The sequence below is a fragment of the Equus caballus genome, chromosome X, assembly GCF_041296265.1.
Source record: "Equus caballus isolate H_3958 breed thoroughbred chromosome X, TB-T2T, whole genome shotgun sequence".
Taxonomy (NCBI): domain Eukaryota; kingdom Metazoa; phylum Chordata; class Mammalia; order Perissodactyla; family Equidae; genus Equus; species Equus caballus.
Window position 1 is genome coordinate 3,678,970 of NC_091715.1, and position 17,404 is coordinate 3,696,373.

The 17,404-nt window shown below is 38.7% G+C and overlaps 1 protein-coding gene across 9 annotated transcripts in view; it reads right to left on the bottom strand.

Annotated features, from left to right (window-relative positions):
* The window catches only part of NLGN4X (neuroligin 4 X-linked), a 295,552-nt gene that overhangs the window by 213,835 nt on the left and 64,313 nt on the right, over positions 1–17,404 (bottom strand). For 7 of the 9 annotated variants that reach the window (XM_014728751.3, XM_023633866.2, XM_070258118.1 and 4 more), the window contains exon 4: positions 7,839–8,641. The exons of the other annotated variants lie outside the window; for them this stretch is intronic. In XM_014728751.3, coding sequence (XP_014584237.1) covers positions 7,839–8,310 — 472 coding nt within the window. In that variant the 5' untranslated portion in view covers positions 8,311–8,641. The remainder of the gene's footprint in view (positions 1–7,838; positions 8,642–17,404) is intronic. 9 annotated transcript variants of the gene reach the window in all.

Sequence of the window (17,404 nt, forward strand, 5' to 3'; positions counted from 1 at the left end):
CACTTGGACTCACCCGATGCCTTGCATATGCTAAGTGCAAACAGTGATTTGCCGATCAATAATTTTAATGGTTTGAATATTTATTAATATATTATTACATTAATTAATATATTATATAAATAAATATATTAATTTATTAATATATTATTACTTGAATTAATATTTAATTATTTGAATTATTGAATCAGCTAAAAGGGCTCTAAAGAGAATAAGAAATGGAAGAGAGAAGAAAATACATAAAGAATTGGAGTTGGGGTCAGGAGACCAATAGATTAACTGGCCTGAGTTGGGACTAAAGTCATAACAGGTAGATGGAATACTAAGTGAATATTGGATGTTTGCTCTTTTTTTGTGTGTGTGTGAGGAAGACTGTCCCTGAGCTAACATCTGTGCCAGTCTTCCTCCATTTTTTGCATGTGGGATGCCTGTCAAAGCATGGTTGATGAGCAGTGTGCAGGTCCGTGCCCAGGATCTGAATGCACGAACCCTGGGCCACCGAAGTATAGTGTCTGATCTCAACCACTACGCCACCGGGCGGCCCCAGGATGTTTGCTTCTTGATGGAATGACTGATTATGTCATGTCATAAAACTGATGGAGTAGTAGTAACTCAAAGCATCAATTTGAAGGAAGAAGGAGTGTTTATGAGTATACAATATTCAGGTCTTGTTGAAACACCACAAAAGCTCTTTTACTTACTTACTGACAAATCAGTACCTCCAGTGTTCCTCCCTTTCTGCTGGGAACCCACACTTTCCCTAGGGCAAACTTGAGTATTATACACAAAACCACATCCACAGCAGACAAGAGGGTGTCTCGATTAAGGGAGACTTCCGAGTGCTTGGGAATGCAGGGAGGAAGGGACAGTATAATCGTTTACATGTTCCGTTTGGCTTTTTCCAGAAAATTATAACACACTGGATCTTAAGTGAGTTGTGGATATTTCTCCCATGGACTTTCCTCCAACATCCTACACACACACAGACACACACACTCACGCTACAGACCATATACCAATGCCCACCTTGACCACCAAAAGTAATCGGATGTGTGACATCTAACAGGGAATTTTTCTCACCATTTTGTTTAATCTACTTCCACTGTCTATTTGTGGAAACATACTTCACTTAACCTAAATATAGAATATTCAATTGAATTAATAAGATGGAGACTACAGTGTCTGGTCTTCATTCTATCTTAACAAGTGGTTAGTACACGAATAGATAACTCTTTCTCAGATGCTCCCTCTGCTTCTGTTGTCTATAAGTTTACTCTGTGATTTGCAGTCTGATTTATTTATGTATGGCCACCGTTTTGCATCTCCAAACTCTCCATGGTCCTCAAGCTAAGGAAGGTAACGAGTTCTCTGCTTCCGTTCGCTTCCATTGCAGTTTGGATGTTACCGAACCAAGAAAAGAGACTCTTAAACATAAAGAGAGAATATGAAACTAATTCATGACAAAAACAGCCTACTTGGGGCCAGTCCAGTGGCACAGCAGTTAAGTTTGCATGCTCGCCTTTGGTGGCCCAGGGTTTGCCAGTTTGGATCCCGGGTGCGGACCTATGCACTGCTTGTCAAGTCATGCTATGGCAGGCATCCCACATATAAAGTAGAGGAAGATGGGCATGGATGTTAGCTCAGGGCCAGTCTTCCTCGGCAAAAAGAGGAAGATTGGCAGCAGATGTTAGCTCAGGGCTAATCTTCCTCAAAAAAGAAAACAACAACAACAAAAACCCAGCCTGCTTTAGGACAACCAAAAAACACTAGAAAGACACAGACTTACTCCCAACCATCACACCCGAAGAACTTAATCTTCCAATGAAAGATAATGTGAGATTAACATTAAACTAACATAAAATTAAAGTTATAAGAACATACTGATCTTTTCTATTTTATAATTATTTCTTATACAGGTGCTTACTCTAAAATCACTATAATCCTAAAAAATATTCAGAGGAGGTATAATACTACAATTATTACTATTAAAAGCTAAGGTCACAAAATATTAAAAAGGTTGAATGCCTTGGCCAAGACAATATGGACTACCAGTGTCATTTGGCAACAAACAGAGCTACCACATGTCCTGGAGGCAAGACTCTGCACAAGTAAATAATAAGCAAATTGTTGAAAACGCACAAATATTCCAGCAGACTACTTGCGCTTCATTTCTGTCTTGACCAGTAATATTGCTTATGATATGCACTGTCCAGCAAATTTGGTTTTTAACACATTCTAGGTTAATTTGCACTTGTTATAATTGTGAAAAAAAATTCTAAATTGTAAATAGAATTGAATCAAAATCCATAGTAATGGAAAATGACAAATGTAAGGGAAAATTCTCTTCTTTAGAGAACGGTTTTGCTAAATTATCCAAACAGGTATAATTCATAAAAACCAAATAGTACTATTCTAAACATACATATTTCCTAAACCCTCAATAAGATTATTATTCTAGCTTCAAATTGGTGAAATCTTTTAAGGTGGGAGAGAGATGTATGTTATCAGAAATCCACTCCGGTTTAACTATGTTCACAAAATACTAAATTCTTTTCAATTAATCCTTGTAAGGAGATATTTATTTAATAATCTTTCATAATTACCTTCACTTACAAGCTATGTCTATACAATGTCAAACTTCCAGCTGACAGATGACAAAGGGAACCATTTTTACATGGTGATGCTCATTGGTTAAAATATCTGTCTCACTGTGTTAACTTGGTTAAGTTTTAGTTTTTCACCTAGATTTTGCCGCTATCTGCATACAATTGGACTGCTTGTGATTTGACGAGAAGAGAAAGGAAATTAATTTCTCCTTTATGTCACAAAAAAAAGACTAGTACTTTTGTCTTTGGATCCTCTAAGACACTCTTCCAAGAAATGAATTTTAATGTGTTCTTGATGATTAATTTCTGTAAGTCTCATAGGATGCTAAAAATCCATTTGACAATTTAGGCTGAAAAAGACAAAGTTTAGGAATAAAGCAGAACAGAATAATTCTCTGCTCTTTGAAAAAATGCTATTCCCTCTAAATTCCCTTTTGTTAAAGCCATACTCAGAACTATCAGAAATGATGGTGTCTTGCTCCCATTTCTTAAGCTGAACCGTCTACTACCGTAATAAATAATTATGTTATAAACAATATGCATTTATTATGTACTGGATTAATATACATATTAAACCCAATATGCACATGCAATTTGGCTGAAATGTTCTGGTTCTCTTTTCTACTATTAATTATGTTCCGCTAACATCAGACTACAGAGTAGTTATATGTGCAGAATACTAGACTAACCACCTCATATGGATTAATGCCTTCAACCTCCCAGCGCACCTCCATTTTACACACAAGGAAACTGAGGCATGTGCAAGCCGAGGAACTAGCCCAGAATCACTCAACTAGTAAGGGGACAAGCTGGCATTTGAAGCCAGGCAGGCAGGTTCTTGACCATTCCTCTAAGCTGAGCTTGAAGAGTAAACCAAATTTACATAAAAAAGGGTAGAGAAAAGATATCTGTGCCCTCAAGTTCACAGCAGCATTACTCACAACAGCCAGGACAAGGAAACTGCCTAAGTACCTGCTGATGGTGAATGGATAAAGAAGTTGTGGCATACATATACATTGGAATACTATTCAGCCTGCTATTGTGACAACATGGATGGACCTTGAGGGCATTATGCTAAGGGAAGTAAGTCAGACAGAGAAACACAAATACCGTATGATCTCACTTATCTGTGGAATCTAAAAAACACCACAGAAAAAAGATCAGATTTGTGGTTACCAGAGGAGGGGGGTGAGGAAATTGGATGAAAGTGGTCAAAGGTACAAACTTCCAGTTATAAGATTAACTAGTCCTGGGTATGTAATGTACAGCATAGTGAGTATAGTTAACACAGCTATATGATGTATAGAAAAGCTGTTAAGAGAGTAAATCCTAAGAGTTCTCATCACAAGGAAAATATTTTTTTCTTTTTTTGCTTTTCCTTTTTGTTGGATCTATATGAGATGATGGGTGCTAACTAATAAACTTTTTGTGGTAATCATTTCACAATATGTAAGTCAAACTATCATGCTGTACACCTTAAACATACACAATGATGTATGTCAACTATATCTCAATGAAACTGGGGAAAAAAAGAATTGATATTCTGTCAAGAAATAAATTCATCCAAAGAATTTTTTTAAAAGGGTAGAGAACCACTTTGTCCGGAACAGATCAGACCTTGATGTCCAGAGGGAAGGAATGGGGAGCCCAGAAGATTCTGCTAACACCAGCACAGGTAGGACAAGAAGACATTTAGAGGTATGGCTGCCACCATGAGTGAGATTTTGAGGAGACAGATGAGAAAAGAGGACAATTTGGACATTTTATGTCCTTGAATGACATCCAAGTTGGAGATCCCTGGGAAAATTTAAATGTTCCTTCATTCCTTTCCTGTGTAAAGTCAGTGTATCTTTTGAATATGATATTTAGTAGGATTTGCCATAAGGCTATATTAAGATGATGGACAAAAGGTTGGGTATCTACTCTATAGAGTTTAAGCCTCAAATCGGCAAAACGTCTGCCCAACGATTACAACCGATTTTGTCTCCTCAATATGCCTGAGGGACAGTAGCAAATTTTAGCTACTCAGTGTTAAGATGAGTGTTTTCTACCAGTAATTCTTGAGATAGAGAGGGAAGCAACTGAATTAGAATCTCAGCATGCGAAAGGGTTCAGAAAGCTCAAAACAACTCTTCAGCTATAACTTTGTTTTCAATTAGTGTATATCCTTTCCTATGAATTTCTAATAATGTTGAAGGGTGGCAAAACTCTGTGTTAGTTTTCTATTGCTGCTGTAAGAGATTGTCACAAACATTGTGGCTTTGAAGAGCATACATGTATTATCTTGCAGTTCTGAAGGTCGGAGCTCCACTGGGCTAAAATCACGGTGTCAGCAGGGCTGTGCTGCTGTCTGGAGGTTCAAGGGGAGAATCCAATTCCTCGTCTTTTCCAGCTTCTAGGGGCTGCCAGATTCCTTGACATCCTGGCTTCCTCTCCTCCTCAAAGTCAACAATGGCCAGTTGCCTTTCTTACATTGCTTCACTCTGGCTCTAATCTCCTCTTTTTCCTCTCTCTTCCACAACTAAGGGTCCTTGTTATTAAATATGGGGCCCACCCAGATGATCCAAGATGTATTCCTATTTTAAGGTCAATTGATAAGCAAATATAATTCCACCTGCAACTTTTATTCCCCTTTGCCACGTGAGGTAACATATTCACAGGTTCCAAGGATTAGATTTGTGCACCTTTGAAGAGTCATTATTCTGCCTACAACAAGTGTCTGACTCTCAAATTTAGGAATTCTTGTCTCTCTTGCAATCCCAACATCTAAAGCATAGCTGGCACATGATCAGGACTCAGAAGTATCTTTGGTAGTGAAGTGAATGTGTGCCTGCTCATGACCCTCACCTTCTAATCAATGCAGAAAAAAAGACAAATCTAAAAACTGGAGGATCAGGTGGAATTTGGAATTCCAAATATCCAATATTGTTCTCCACAGTTAATTAAATGCACTGAAATGATTAAGTGCACTGACAAGACAGTCCCTAAAGGAAGGTCTTTGGAGGAATCAGCAGGACAGTGCATTTCAATGTGTTATTACGGCAGTGGAGTTCATTCATTTAGTGAATAGGCAATAGTTAAATATCTAAACCTCCGCATTTATTCTCAAACTGATGCAAATATCGAAAAAAAAAAGCACAAAACTCCCAACCCACTAGGCTGCGATTTGTTCTTATGCAAACATAAAGGCAGGTAGCTTCCCTCAGCAGCAAAATTCCAACATTTACATCTTCCAGGGAGAGAGGGTCTACCTCTTCAGCCCCTAGTGGATTTCTGATTTCTCTTGTCAAGATCATGTGAGATATTATATGCAAAAGTGCTCTAAAAAAACTAAAGAAGTAAACAAGCGGCACTGGGTTTATTCTTAAGTGTATATTGCTTTTCCATTACGTGGCATTTTCCACATTTTTATATTCCCCAATCCCTATTCAATACTGAACCACAATGAAATGGTCAAATTTTTTATGGTTTCAATTCACACAATTGCACATCTATGGTCCTGTCATCAAGGAAGCTATTGCTTTTTCTTCATAGGTGGTCTAATTTGGTCCAGCCTCTCATGGAGGGCGGCATCCTATTTCAAGTGCATTCACTGTTCATGAGGTTAGCTCCATAACGTCCCCAGCTGGTAGACATTAGCTCGTCAAATGTACTATGAAAGCAATTTTAAACCTTTATCCTGTTTTGTTTCTTTCCCCTCTCTTTCTGTCTTTCCTTCTTTATATTTTATATTTGAATAGCTCATTATGAGAAAGATCATGACCCAGGTGGCTTCTGAAATGAGAAGTCTAACTGGTTTTGGATGCGGTTATCCATCTTCTCGCATATGCACAAAGCAGCTACTCAGGGACTGTTCAGCACTGAGGCAGCTCAGCGCACTGCTGGCAAGTACAGTGGCCAAATGTCAGTTTAACTCCTTGAATCACATTCAGACCTACACTTTACAAGATAATTGTGTGATCTGTCGCCATAACGACAAGGGCCACATGCCAGAAGCTACAAATATAATGAAGCACGGTCTTTTAATTTCTTTCCCTGGGCATTCTTTGTGATTTCACTAACAGACAACCCCAGCTCGGTTTTCCATGACACTCTACTTAAACTACTTTCTAGCATTTATGTGGAGAAAGAACAATATGGCAGATGGGATACAATTTTGACGATCACTGAATAATGTGATCATGTATTTCAGACTTTCAGCCAGATCTCCCTGAAAAGGATTTTCTAAGGACTAAAGGGAAAAGAAAAAAAAAGAAAGAAAGAAATTTCTCCATGAGAGTTACAAAGGACACACTTTAGTTTCTATAGTAGGTGAAGTCTATGATTCCTGCAAATTACTCCTTAAATTCCAGTAAGATTTCATTCTATGCTTCTCTTTCTCCTTGTCTAAAAATAGCCTATAGAAATGGTAAATGAGAAATGTGATATCATTGCAGCATAGCTTTAATCTGGTTAGTCTTTATAAAAGTTTTAATTTGAAATCTACATAAACAAGGAGATACCCCAATTTTAACAGCATTGTATTAATTAGTATTAACATTATTGTTTCTACAGATTTTCACTGTTGTGTTATCAAAAGGAAATAGGCTATTTTGTTAAAGCAAGCACATTATTTTCTAATGGAGCTAGAATCATGTGAGGACATACATGTGCCATTTGACTGCAGTGAATATTGGAAGAAAACAAGGTCCACATTTATGTTAACAACATGGATTCTAAACAACAAAATCCAACCACTTTATGAAATATTCCTTGCTTGTGCATTTAAAACAATGGGGGTTCCTTTCAAGACTCAAAAAAAGAGACTGCCAAACTCTTAAGACATTAAAGCAAAAGGAAGCATTCCTTATAATTTTCAGTTTGCTAACTTGATCATGACTATGTTCTTAATTCTGTTATTTTTCTATAGATTCATTCCTTTAGAGATGATTCAGGTATAGCATATAACACTACATACTCGCACTGGGTATCATCTGCAAATAAACTCTATAACAATGCTAAAAAGCCAATATATGACAATAATTCAGTCCTTAATTATAGTATTGTCCATCTACTAGATGCTCAGTAAATTCAAGTGGAGCGAATGATAAGTTACGGCAATAACCATATTCAGAATATGAAAAAAATAAATGGGTTATGGAAAATATCATGCACAGGTTATTATGAAACCATCTTGGCAAATCCCCCAGAGACTGAGCGAGCAGGTGTTGTTTTCTGTTTAAATAAAGTACTTACCATCCTCTGTGGGCACATAGATGTTTAAGTAAAGGCAGTCTTCATTTTGATCTTGCACATATGTCATTAAAGTATCCAAATTAGCAGTAAACCATATGGGCAGCATGTCATGCAATAGAGACCTCTCATCTAGGTGTTGGGGGCACACGGCAGCAAACTGGGTGGCATTTCGAACCCCAGTCCACGAGGATGGGGGTTCTGGGGGCTGAAACCGTCTCTCTCCAGTGGGAGGCGAGGCATAAGGGACTCCCAAGTATTGCTCCACTGGACCCAAAATCTCATTGGGCAATGGTGTTCTTAGGCCCCGGATTTTGCCATAATTTGTGTTGACAACTGGATACTGTGCCTGGCTGTCAATGAGCGTGAACTTAATGGCAAGAGCAGTTATCCACAGCAGAACATTGGAGTTCAACATGACGCAGACCGGGGTGCAGAACAATGGAAGCCATAACAGTCTCTTGGGTCTCGACATTGTTCACTTCCACATTCGCAGGTGTCTATAGGACACAACTCCAAGCAAACAAAGCTGTGAAGAAAGCCCGTGAAGAGAGAGGGCTTTCAAGGGAGCAAAAGACCCAGGAGAGGCGATACACTTGCTAGGAAGCCTCTCAGATGGGTCAGAGACAGAGCCCAATGTTAAGAACAAACCTAGTGGTTTTCTTGGCAGCCCATTGCAAGAGTGCGGCCCTCCCTTAATCCTGGAACTGGATTCCAGCAAGAGCGAGGCTCCAGGAAGCAGAGACCATCCAACACCTCCCAAGGGAAACGATTCTTTATGCAAACTCCAAAGCAGAGCGGTCAGCCTAGTGGGAAAAGAAAGCAGACAAGGATAATGAAGCCAAGAGAACTGCCACCTAAGCCATTTGCTCTCTCTTCCACACAACCCTCATCATCACTCAATGAAATTCTTATTCACTGATGAATTTGTACAGCGGCTTCTCCATGTAGTAGAATCTAGCAAGAACATCACTTGTCTTAATTCTTGCTGTGTGCCCATCACCTGAAACAATGCCTGACATTTGGGAAACACTCAACAAGTCTGTGTTGAATGAACAAACAAATCCCCAAATGTTACACACCTTATCTCCCAATTTCACTATTATTTACAAGATTGGTCCATAGATAGATAGGTACTTCCAAATCACTGTTTCTCAGATGTTTAAGGAAATTGTCACTTTTTCCTAAAATGATATGCGTGAAGCTTGTTTTCTGGGACAGGGAAAATGGAAGCCTGTATTCAGGCCAATTGGCTTCATGACATGTGGATATTTATCATATAACACAAAAGGAACCTCACCTAATGGAAAGAGTGTAGACTATGGATACTAATCCTTCTTGAGCCACTCAATGGTACATATTTTTAGGCTGCATACATCATTGCCCTGAATCTCAGTTTCCTTGTAAAACACTGAACAAGATGGTGCATTTCAAGTACATGCTGTAGTGCTTGTCATATCAAGACATCATTCATAATTAAAAGTCTTGATACAGCTCTCCTGACTTTCACGTAAAGCATTGCATGCCTTCAAGGGTAAACCCTGCAGCCCATTTAAAAAGCTTATGGTACATTTGAGTCTGGGAGAATTCAACAGCTAAAGAGTCACCTCCTCAATTTGTCTTGACATAGATCCTACAACTCTTACTAGATAAATCGTTCCTCCCACGACAGTGAAGAATGTTGTGCATGAGTGAAAAGTATTGTAAATGATCCATTAGGGACAGAAAACATTTCAGTAGATACTGCAAGGAGCATACCTCTAAATACAGCATTTTTCAACTCGAAAATAGACAAGTGTGTTTGTAAGTACATTGCACATTATTCAGAGTATAACTGGATGAGAATATAATTATGCATTTCATTTTAGTGAACAGTTGAGCAGAATATGTCAAACAGCTAATTTTTTAAAAAATGAAGCATATCAGAGTCGGATCTACCATGGAGCTATACCAGCTTTGGGGGAAATTCTGTGGTCCGTGACATCTTGGGCCAAGTTAATCAGAGTTGAATGAAGATACACGAAAAATCTGGATTGTGACATTGAAAGTGAAAAAGAGCATCACGTCAAATGGCTGATTTGTGTATTTGCTTCTATCTTTGAATTCTACCATAGACAACATATGGATTTCTGCCACACTGTGATCCAAGTTCTGAATAATTAAGAGACAGACAAGAACAAGAAAGAGGTGATGACATATTTGGGAGCTTCTGTCTTCCTGACAGCCTTTCTTCTTTTGAACCAGTATTAGTTCTCCTTTCTTGAGCCTTCCTCAGTGATAATAGGTGACACGATTAATTTCTGATTCTGACAGACTTGGGTCCTCGAATGCTTACTCTGCGAGCTGAGGGAAGCAAGTCAATCTCCCTGGGCTTTAGGTAAATGGTGTGTCATAGCTTCTCTATAGGGCTGTGGCAAGCAGGAAGTGAGGCAATATGCAAAGGTGCAGGGCAGAGAAAATACCCACTCAATAAATACAAAACACTGGGATTTTGAACCTGCTCAAAAACTCCCAGGTACAGGGCCACAATGCACAGGCTCTGGAGTCAGCCCAGTGCTGGCATTGAGCAGGTCTAGAGGAAGTAATTTAAATTCTTTGAGCCTCCCTTTACTGATCTGTTTATCTGTGTGGGGATTAAATGAGATAGTCCACACAAAGCATTGCACAGTCCCTGGAATGCAGAGTTCAATAAAGTTAGAAGTCAGTTGGCGGATTTGTACCAGGGCTTACAGAGTCCACACTATGAGGAATTCTGGCCCACTCCATCAATGCTCCAACTCAATGGGGATGAGGGTATCTGCAAGTCACATACACATTAAGACTGCCCAAGCGGGGTCACACCTAGACTTCATGCTTGAGTTGCATGATCAAGTCTCTCCTTTGTCTAGACCCACCTCCCTGCAAGCTTCTGAGGGGCAGAGAGGGATTGTGAGCCAGCAGAACCTAAGAGGAAGGGTCTGGGGGCATCTGAGCACTTACTAGCTCTAGGCTAGGCATTTATAATACTCATAAGTTCAGAGTTATCTTATACATTTCCTTACTTTTTGAAATTTGGCTAATTTGCTCAAAAGTAATATAATCTAAAGCCCATGATTTCTCAACCTTGGCACCATTGACATTTTGGACCACATCATTCTTTGTGGTGGGGCTGTCCTGTGCATTGTAGGATGTTTAGCAGCATCCCTGGCCTCCACCTATTAGATGCCAGGAGCACTCCTCTCCCAATTTTGTTTTGTTTTGGTGAGGAAGATTCGCTTTGAGCTAACATCTGTGCCAATCTTCCTCTATTTTGTATGCAGGAGGCCTCCATAGCATGCCTAATGAGTGGAGGAGGTCCGTGCCCAGGATCCGAACCTGTGAACCCAGGCTGCTGAAGTGGAGCGTGCAGAACTTTAACCATTCAGCCACGAGCCGGCTCCCTCTTCTCCCAGTTTTAACAATCAAAAATGTTTCCATAGGCCGGCCCGGTGGCCCACTGGTTAAGTTCACATGCTCTGCTTCGGCGGCCTGGGGTTCACCAGTTCGGATCCCAGGTACAGACCTACGCACCACTTGTCAAGCCATCCTGTGGCAGGCGTCCCACATATAAAGTAGAGGAAGATGGGCACGGATGTTAGCTCAGACCAGTCTTCCTCAGCAAAAAGAGGAGGATTGGCAACAGATGTTAGCTCAGGGCTAATCTTCTTTAAAAAAAAAAAAAAAAAATGCTTCCAGACATTGCTAAATGACCTCAGGGGGCAAACTGACCCTAGGGTGAGAACCACAGGTCTAAGTCAAATATGGAATTACAGTGGCCACAAAAATAATTAAAGCATCTGTGGGCACATTTAAACATTATAATCAGTGGCACTCTATATGTGTTGTGTGTGTATATATATGTATGTATGCATATGCGTGTTCACGTCACATTCAAATACTTGACAAGTTTTAGCATTACAAGTAATGAAGATTTTGAAAATAAACCTATTAAATATGCATCATTATCATTTTAAAAATCACTATAAATTTAACCAACCAATATACCTGGAGACCAAAAAATAATAAAAGACTTCCCATGTAAACTTCACATACTGAAAAAGATTTCACAAGGGGTGAAAGGTTGTTATATATACATATAGCATAGGTATATCTTTAATATATATTATATGTAATCTATGTATTTATACATTACATATATTTTATATAATATATATATTTAATTTTCCCAAAATACAAAGCAGATACTATAAAAATAACACTCTGAATGAAAAATTTTAAGGAGAAAAAGTCAAAACCATAACTTTATTCAATACATACAATTTGGGAGTTAAGAAGGACTTTATAGTATGTTTTCTGTGCAAAGTTTACATGAACAGTAATATCTCAGAGTGGCATTTCAACTTGATTTATGACTTGATTGGGTATTTTAGAATGGTTCTCCACAGGGCAGTCATTCTGTCTGAGGTTGTAATTAACACGAGGCTCAAACTACTCAGGCTTATCAGACTATAAACAAGTCAAAATAAAAATTGCAATAAATATCTCCCCTAAGTGCACATCACTCAAATTGAGATTGGTTTAATTTTAAAATATCTATTTAATTAAGGTGAGCCTGATGAAATTTATTTTGGTATTTTGGCCTCATAAGGAACAAAATCCCGTCTCCTGGGTGTTCACGGTCTTAGCTTTCTGTGGCTGAGAAACACATACATTGGAAGATAGAGAACTTTGTGGATGCATCTTAAAAAAAAAAAAAGAGAGAGAGGATAAATGAGGTGGAACCACCCCTCCCCTAGTGTCGTTCTCAGCTACATTGAAGGCCTGGGACTCACTGTGTATCTGCTGCCCAGGGATTGCTGACAACAAGAAGCACTCGGAAGATTCGCTTTCCTCTCACATTCTGAAGCATCGGGCAAACGGGAACAGCCCATCCTGGTCCACACCCAAATTAATGAGCTTGCACAACAATCCCCCTACACTGTTTACCAGGAAAGCCTATAATAGCTATTCCCCAAACTCTGTGCAACCTGGAGACATCTCCGGTTTTCCTTTTCTTTTGTTTCTGGTGAGAACACCAATATTTTATGGTACCTAAGTGGAGTGTGGTTCATCTTTTGTCCTAGAACCCAGAACTCCACCCTGAGGTGGCACTGTGCACCTGTTATCTACATGCACAACCTCTGCTCTGTGCATGGGTGTGTGGGTTTCTCTCTCTCTCCCTCTCTCACACACAGCCCAGCCCCTCAGTTCCTACCCAAGATTCACTTGATGCCAGCAATCAGCAAATTAGTATATTTTCACATATATTTTAATATTCTGGTCTTGACATTATCACCTAGATGAGCAAGGTTACAATCTATTGTCTTCTCTCAAATCTTAAAATGCTTTGCATATTCATATATGTAGATTCTATTAGTTCTAAAAATTGGATCCAATAAAACTCCACTATTTTGAACCATGAAGCTTAATGTAGATAAAATAATTGGAGAATAAAATAAAGATGTCAAATTTAGTATCTTCAAAGTGGTATTGTGCCCAGTGAGGGCTCAAGGCATGAACTTATTCACCTCCCTCACAATTTCTGTTCTGCCACTGAAGTTTACCAGGTCAGGAACACATCTGAGCCACAGTCGTAGGAACCGGAGTTTTCAAAAAGAGGCAGAACACAGAGTAAACCCAGGAGAAAGACTTAATGGCTTATATGTGGTCCCGTCAAGATTGCTTGGATATAAAGATACTGATATGATCAGGAATAAAGCATGGATTTTTCTAGAGCAAACTATGTGGATAACAGGACCCTACAGTGGCCACAGGAATAAGGCAACACCAAAACTTAGTCATGAGTGAGTAAGTATTTCATAAAGATCACTATTCTAGGTTATGGGAAGACAGTGAGAAGAAATTCCGAATTCTTGCCCACTAGGAGCTTACCTTCTCATGAAAGCATCCCTAACAACGGTGCTCCTTTCCTTATTCATCTTCTGCACAGCTAGAGTTAGCGCAAGGATTGGCACATTTTAAAAGCTCATTAAATGCTTGTCTTGGTGTGTCTAATTAAACTATTATCAAACACAATCTCCAAATCTAAATCAAATAACTTGCAAATATCTCCAGGGTTTGTGTGGACCTCTCACCAAACTCAGTTGTATTTCTTCAGGTCAAACTGTCACGTCTCCAAGAATATTGTCACTTACATTGTAGTGCTTCTAAAAACCTCATTTCTGAGCCCCTCAAACTGCCTCTATATTTTTGTTCCATATTTCAATAATTAGTACCATTATTTTTTTAGTTATTCAGGCTAAGCGCAAAGTCATCTTTGGTGGCTGTCCTTCCATGAGTTCATATACAGTAAGTCCTCAAATCTGCCAAGGGTTTTAATGTGGTACAAGAGGGTTGACCTCATTCACTTTGGTGAAATATAGAAGAGGTTGCAAGGGATTAGCAAAAACTCAAAAGACTAATGGTACCAAGTATTTAGCAAAGATGCGGAGTGACTAGAACACCCATGCCATGCTGTGGAAATTAGTGCTCATAGTAATTCAATTGGAAAGCAGTTTTGTGGAACACAGGAAAGTTGAGCATGCAGAAGACTTTGGTGCAGATACACACATACACTTGCACACACATGTATATGTGTGCGTGTACATATATGTGTGTGTGTACATATATGTGCGTGTACATATATATATATACATACACACACACACACACACACACACATACTATATAGTCTACATCTCTCCTATAGAGCTTCTTGAATATTTGTGTCAGGACATATGCACAGGAATTTCCATTTGTAGCCATAGTCAAAATAGCAAAAGAATTGAAATAACCCTGAAGTCCATTAATAGGAGAACAGATAAATAAATGTTGGCATATTAAAACAGAATACTACACAACAGTGAAAAGTGAATAAACTATAGATACACGTATCAAAATGGATAAATTTCAAAAATAAAAAGCAAGTCATGGAAGAACACATATGGCGTGATTTTATTAATATGTTATGTAAAACTAAACAGTCCATTGCTTGAGCTATACATGTGCTAAAATATAAAAGTATTTTAAAATATTTTTAAAAGCAAATTGTGGCATAATATCTGCCTCTGAGAGATGGGAGGGAAGCGACTCACATGGATACACAAAGATACTGGTAATGTTCTGTTTTGTAGTCTGGCAGTGGGTATGTTTGTTTAATTTTTGTTTTTAAGTATATATATATTTTGTGCACACTTATGAGTATCATTCTTTTACAGTGCAAATTTTAATCAAGAGATGCAAGTCTATATAGGTTTGACTCAATAACTTTATTTTCCCATGCACTATCAAAACATCTTAGATTTAAAAATTGAAGGAAAAATATAAACTGCTCTCTCCAAGGTTATGTTAGAAGCCCAAGAGAGGGGGTTATCCCCCCATATACTCCATCAAAAGCAGCAGGTTCCTGACAGCATCGCTAAAACAGACAGTCAGGTCATCTAAGACTGCTACTGCCTTGGTCACTAATCAGCCAGGTGACCTTTGGCACATCACTTAGTGCCCAGGGCTTCAGCTCCCTGGACTGCACCATGAGGGCTTGGACGAAGTGACCTCTTCAGTTGCCTTCAGCCTGAGGATTCCCTGAGACCTCAGACTGCAATCCTCGGAACAGAGTGTACGTTAAATATGGAAGCCAGTGGGAACAGAAAATTCTCCAGTGCGGCAGGTAACCATAACTTAAGTGAGATAATTGGTACTGAAGAACACGAGAAGGCTTATTGTGTCAGAAGCAGGTAGAGTTAGTCTTATAGCCACATTCTTAAAAAATATATTTTTCAATTCCATGCAACCTGTATTAGCAGGCTACAAAAATGTAACCAGATTTTCATTTACCTGAATTCTACATCAAGAATCAGAACAAATATTAATTGTCTATTTCCCAATATTCATTGATTCATTGTAGTAATTGCACTATACAAATAACTCACTCCCTTATTCTCATATCTAACTATATGGAATTATTTCACAAGTGTTTGCACTTGAATTTTATGTATATGTATATATACAATTGCACATATGTTTTTAAATACATATATGTCTACATTCAAACTAATAATATAATATGATGTATATATGTGTGTGCATATCTCCAAACTGACCCACCGAAATATTAAGCTCCTTAGGTTCAGGAAGTATGCCTTCTCCATTCTCTGTATATCCCCACAGTGCCATATTCAATGCCCTTTGTGCTGTAGATAATCAATGAAACATGTTAAACATGATGCTGATTATCCATTTTCAGATAGATGGCTCCAAACACGAGCAATCTGAAGAAAAATAAGCTCAAATACACACTGATAGGCACCAAAACATTTGCTCATCCATGCATTAAGTATCTGAGAGGCACTATGGGGTAATGGTTGGGAATATGTCCTCTGGACTTGTACTGCTTAGATTCAAACGTTGAGTCTAACTTTAACTCCATCAGCTACCACACAGAAGAGTGTAAACCATCAATGCCTCTATTTTCTTATCTATAAAATGGGCATAGTAACAGGATGTAACTCATGAATATTACTGCATGTGCTATTGTATGTGTGTGGGAATATACACGTGTGTGAATACATACACATATACTTACATTGTGTATATAGACACACATAGGCATATGTATGTGTATATAAGCATATATAAATTTAGAACAAGAAGTATCCACCAAATAAATGTTAGCTGATTATAATTACTTACTGAGGTTCCACTAAATGCTTCCACTCTGAAATCCACTATGGTAAATATAAAGATACGCCAACCAAATTCCCATCTAAATGTGGTCTACACTCTGGTTGATGAGGTAAAACCTGTATTTAAATTATCATAATTAGGCAAGCATGTGGTCCATTTTCTCCCATGCCCCTTCCTACTGTGGGACAGTGGGCTTGTGCAGGATGGGATTTGGGATGGAGTGTCTAAGAGATGTGTTTAAAATCTGAGATGTATAGAGAGATTCTACATATCTACAAAGGGGTTCTGTAAGATAGTAACCAAGGAGTTAAGCATTGAAATTCAGGAATGTGAATACAAGCTCACGAAGATTTATAGAGAGTGGGAAGGATGAGACCAGAAGGAAGACTCACATTATGTCACAATTACTTGCTAAATGTTTACATTCATTGCTAGACTATGAGCAATCTAAGGGCAAAGATCACGCGATGATTAATACTTGGAAAAGAGAAGGTCCTCAGCAAAGGTTATCAAACTGAAAGGGAAAGAAAAGATGCAGAAGGAAGTCAGAAGAAACTTGGATAGGTAAGACAGAAAAATTAGCAAGGCCATGTTTCATGACGTTCTCCTTAGCTCATCTCCTGTGGGCATCACGGTAAATCCCTACCTCCATCATCAGCTACATGCACATTCCCAACGTAAACTTCCTTTGGGCCCCATCTTACACCTTATGTTTTTGCCTATAAGAATTTCATCATGAAGAGAGACTCTTGGATTCCCTCTTTGACACAGCAGTAGAAGGTGTTAGAGTCTTTGGTGCTTCCAGTTTCAATGAAACCTAACTTAAAAGAAGGGTTCAGATCCAGATCTGAAGATATATTTGTCTGCAT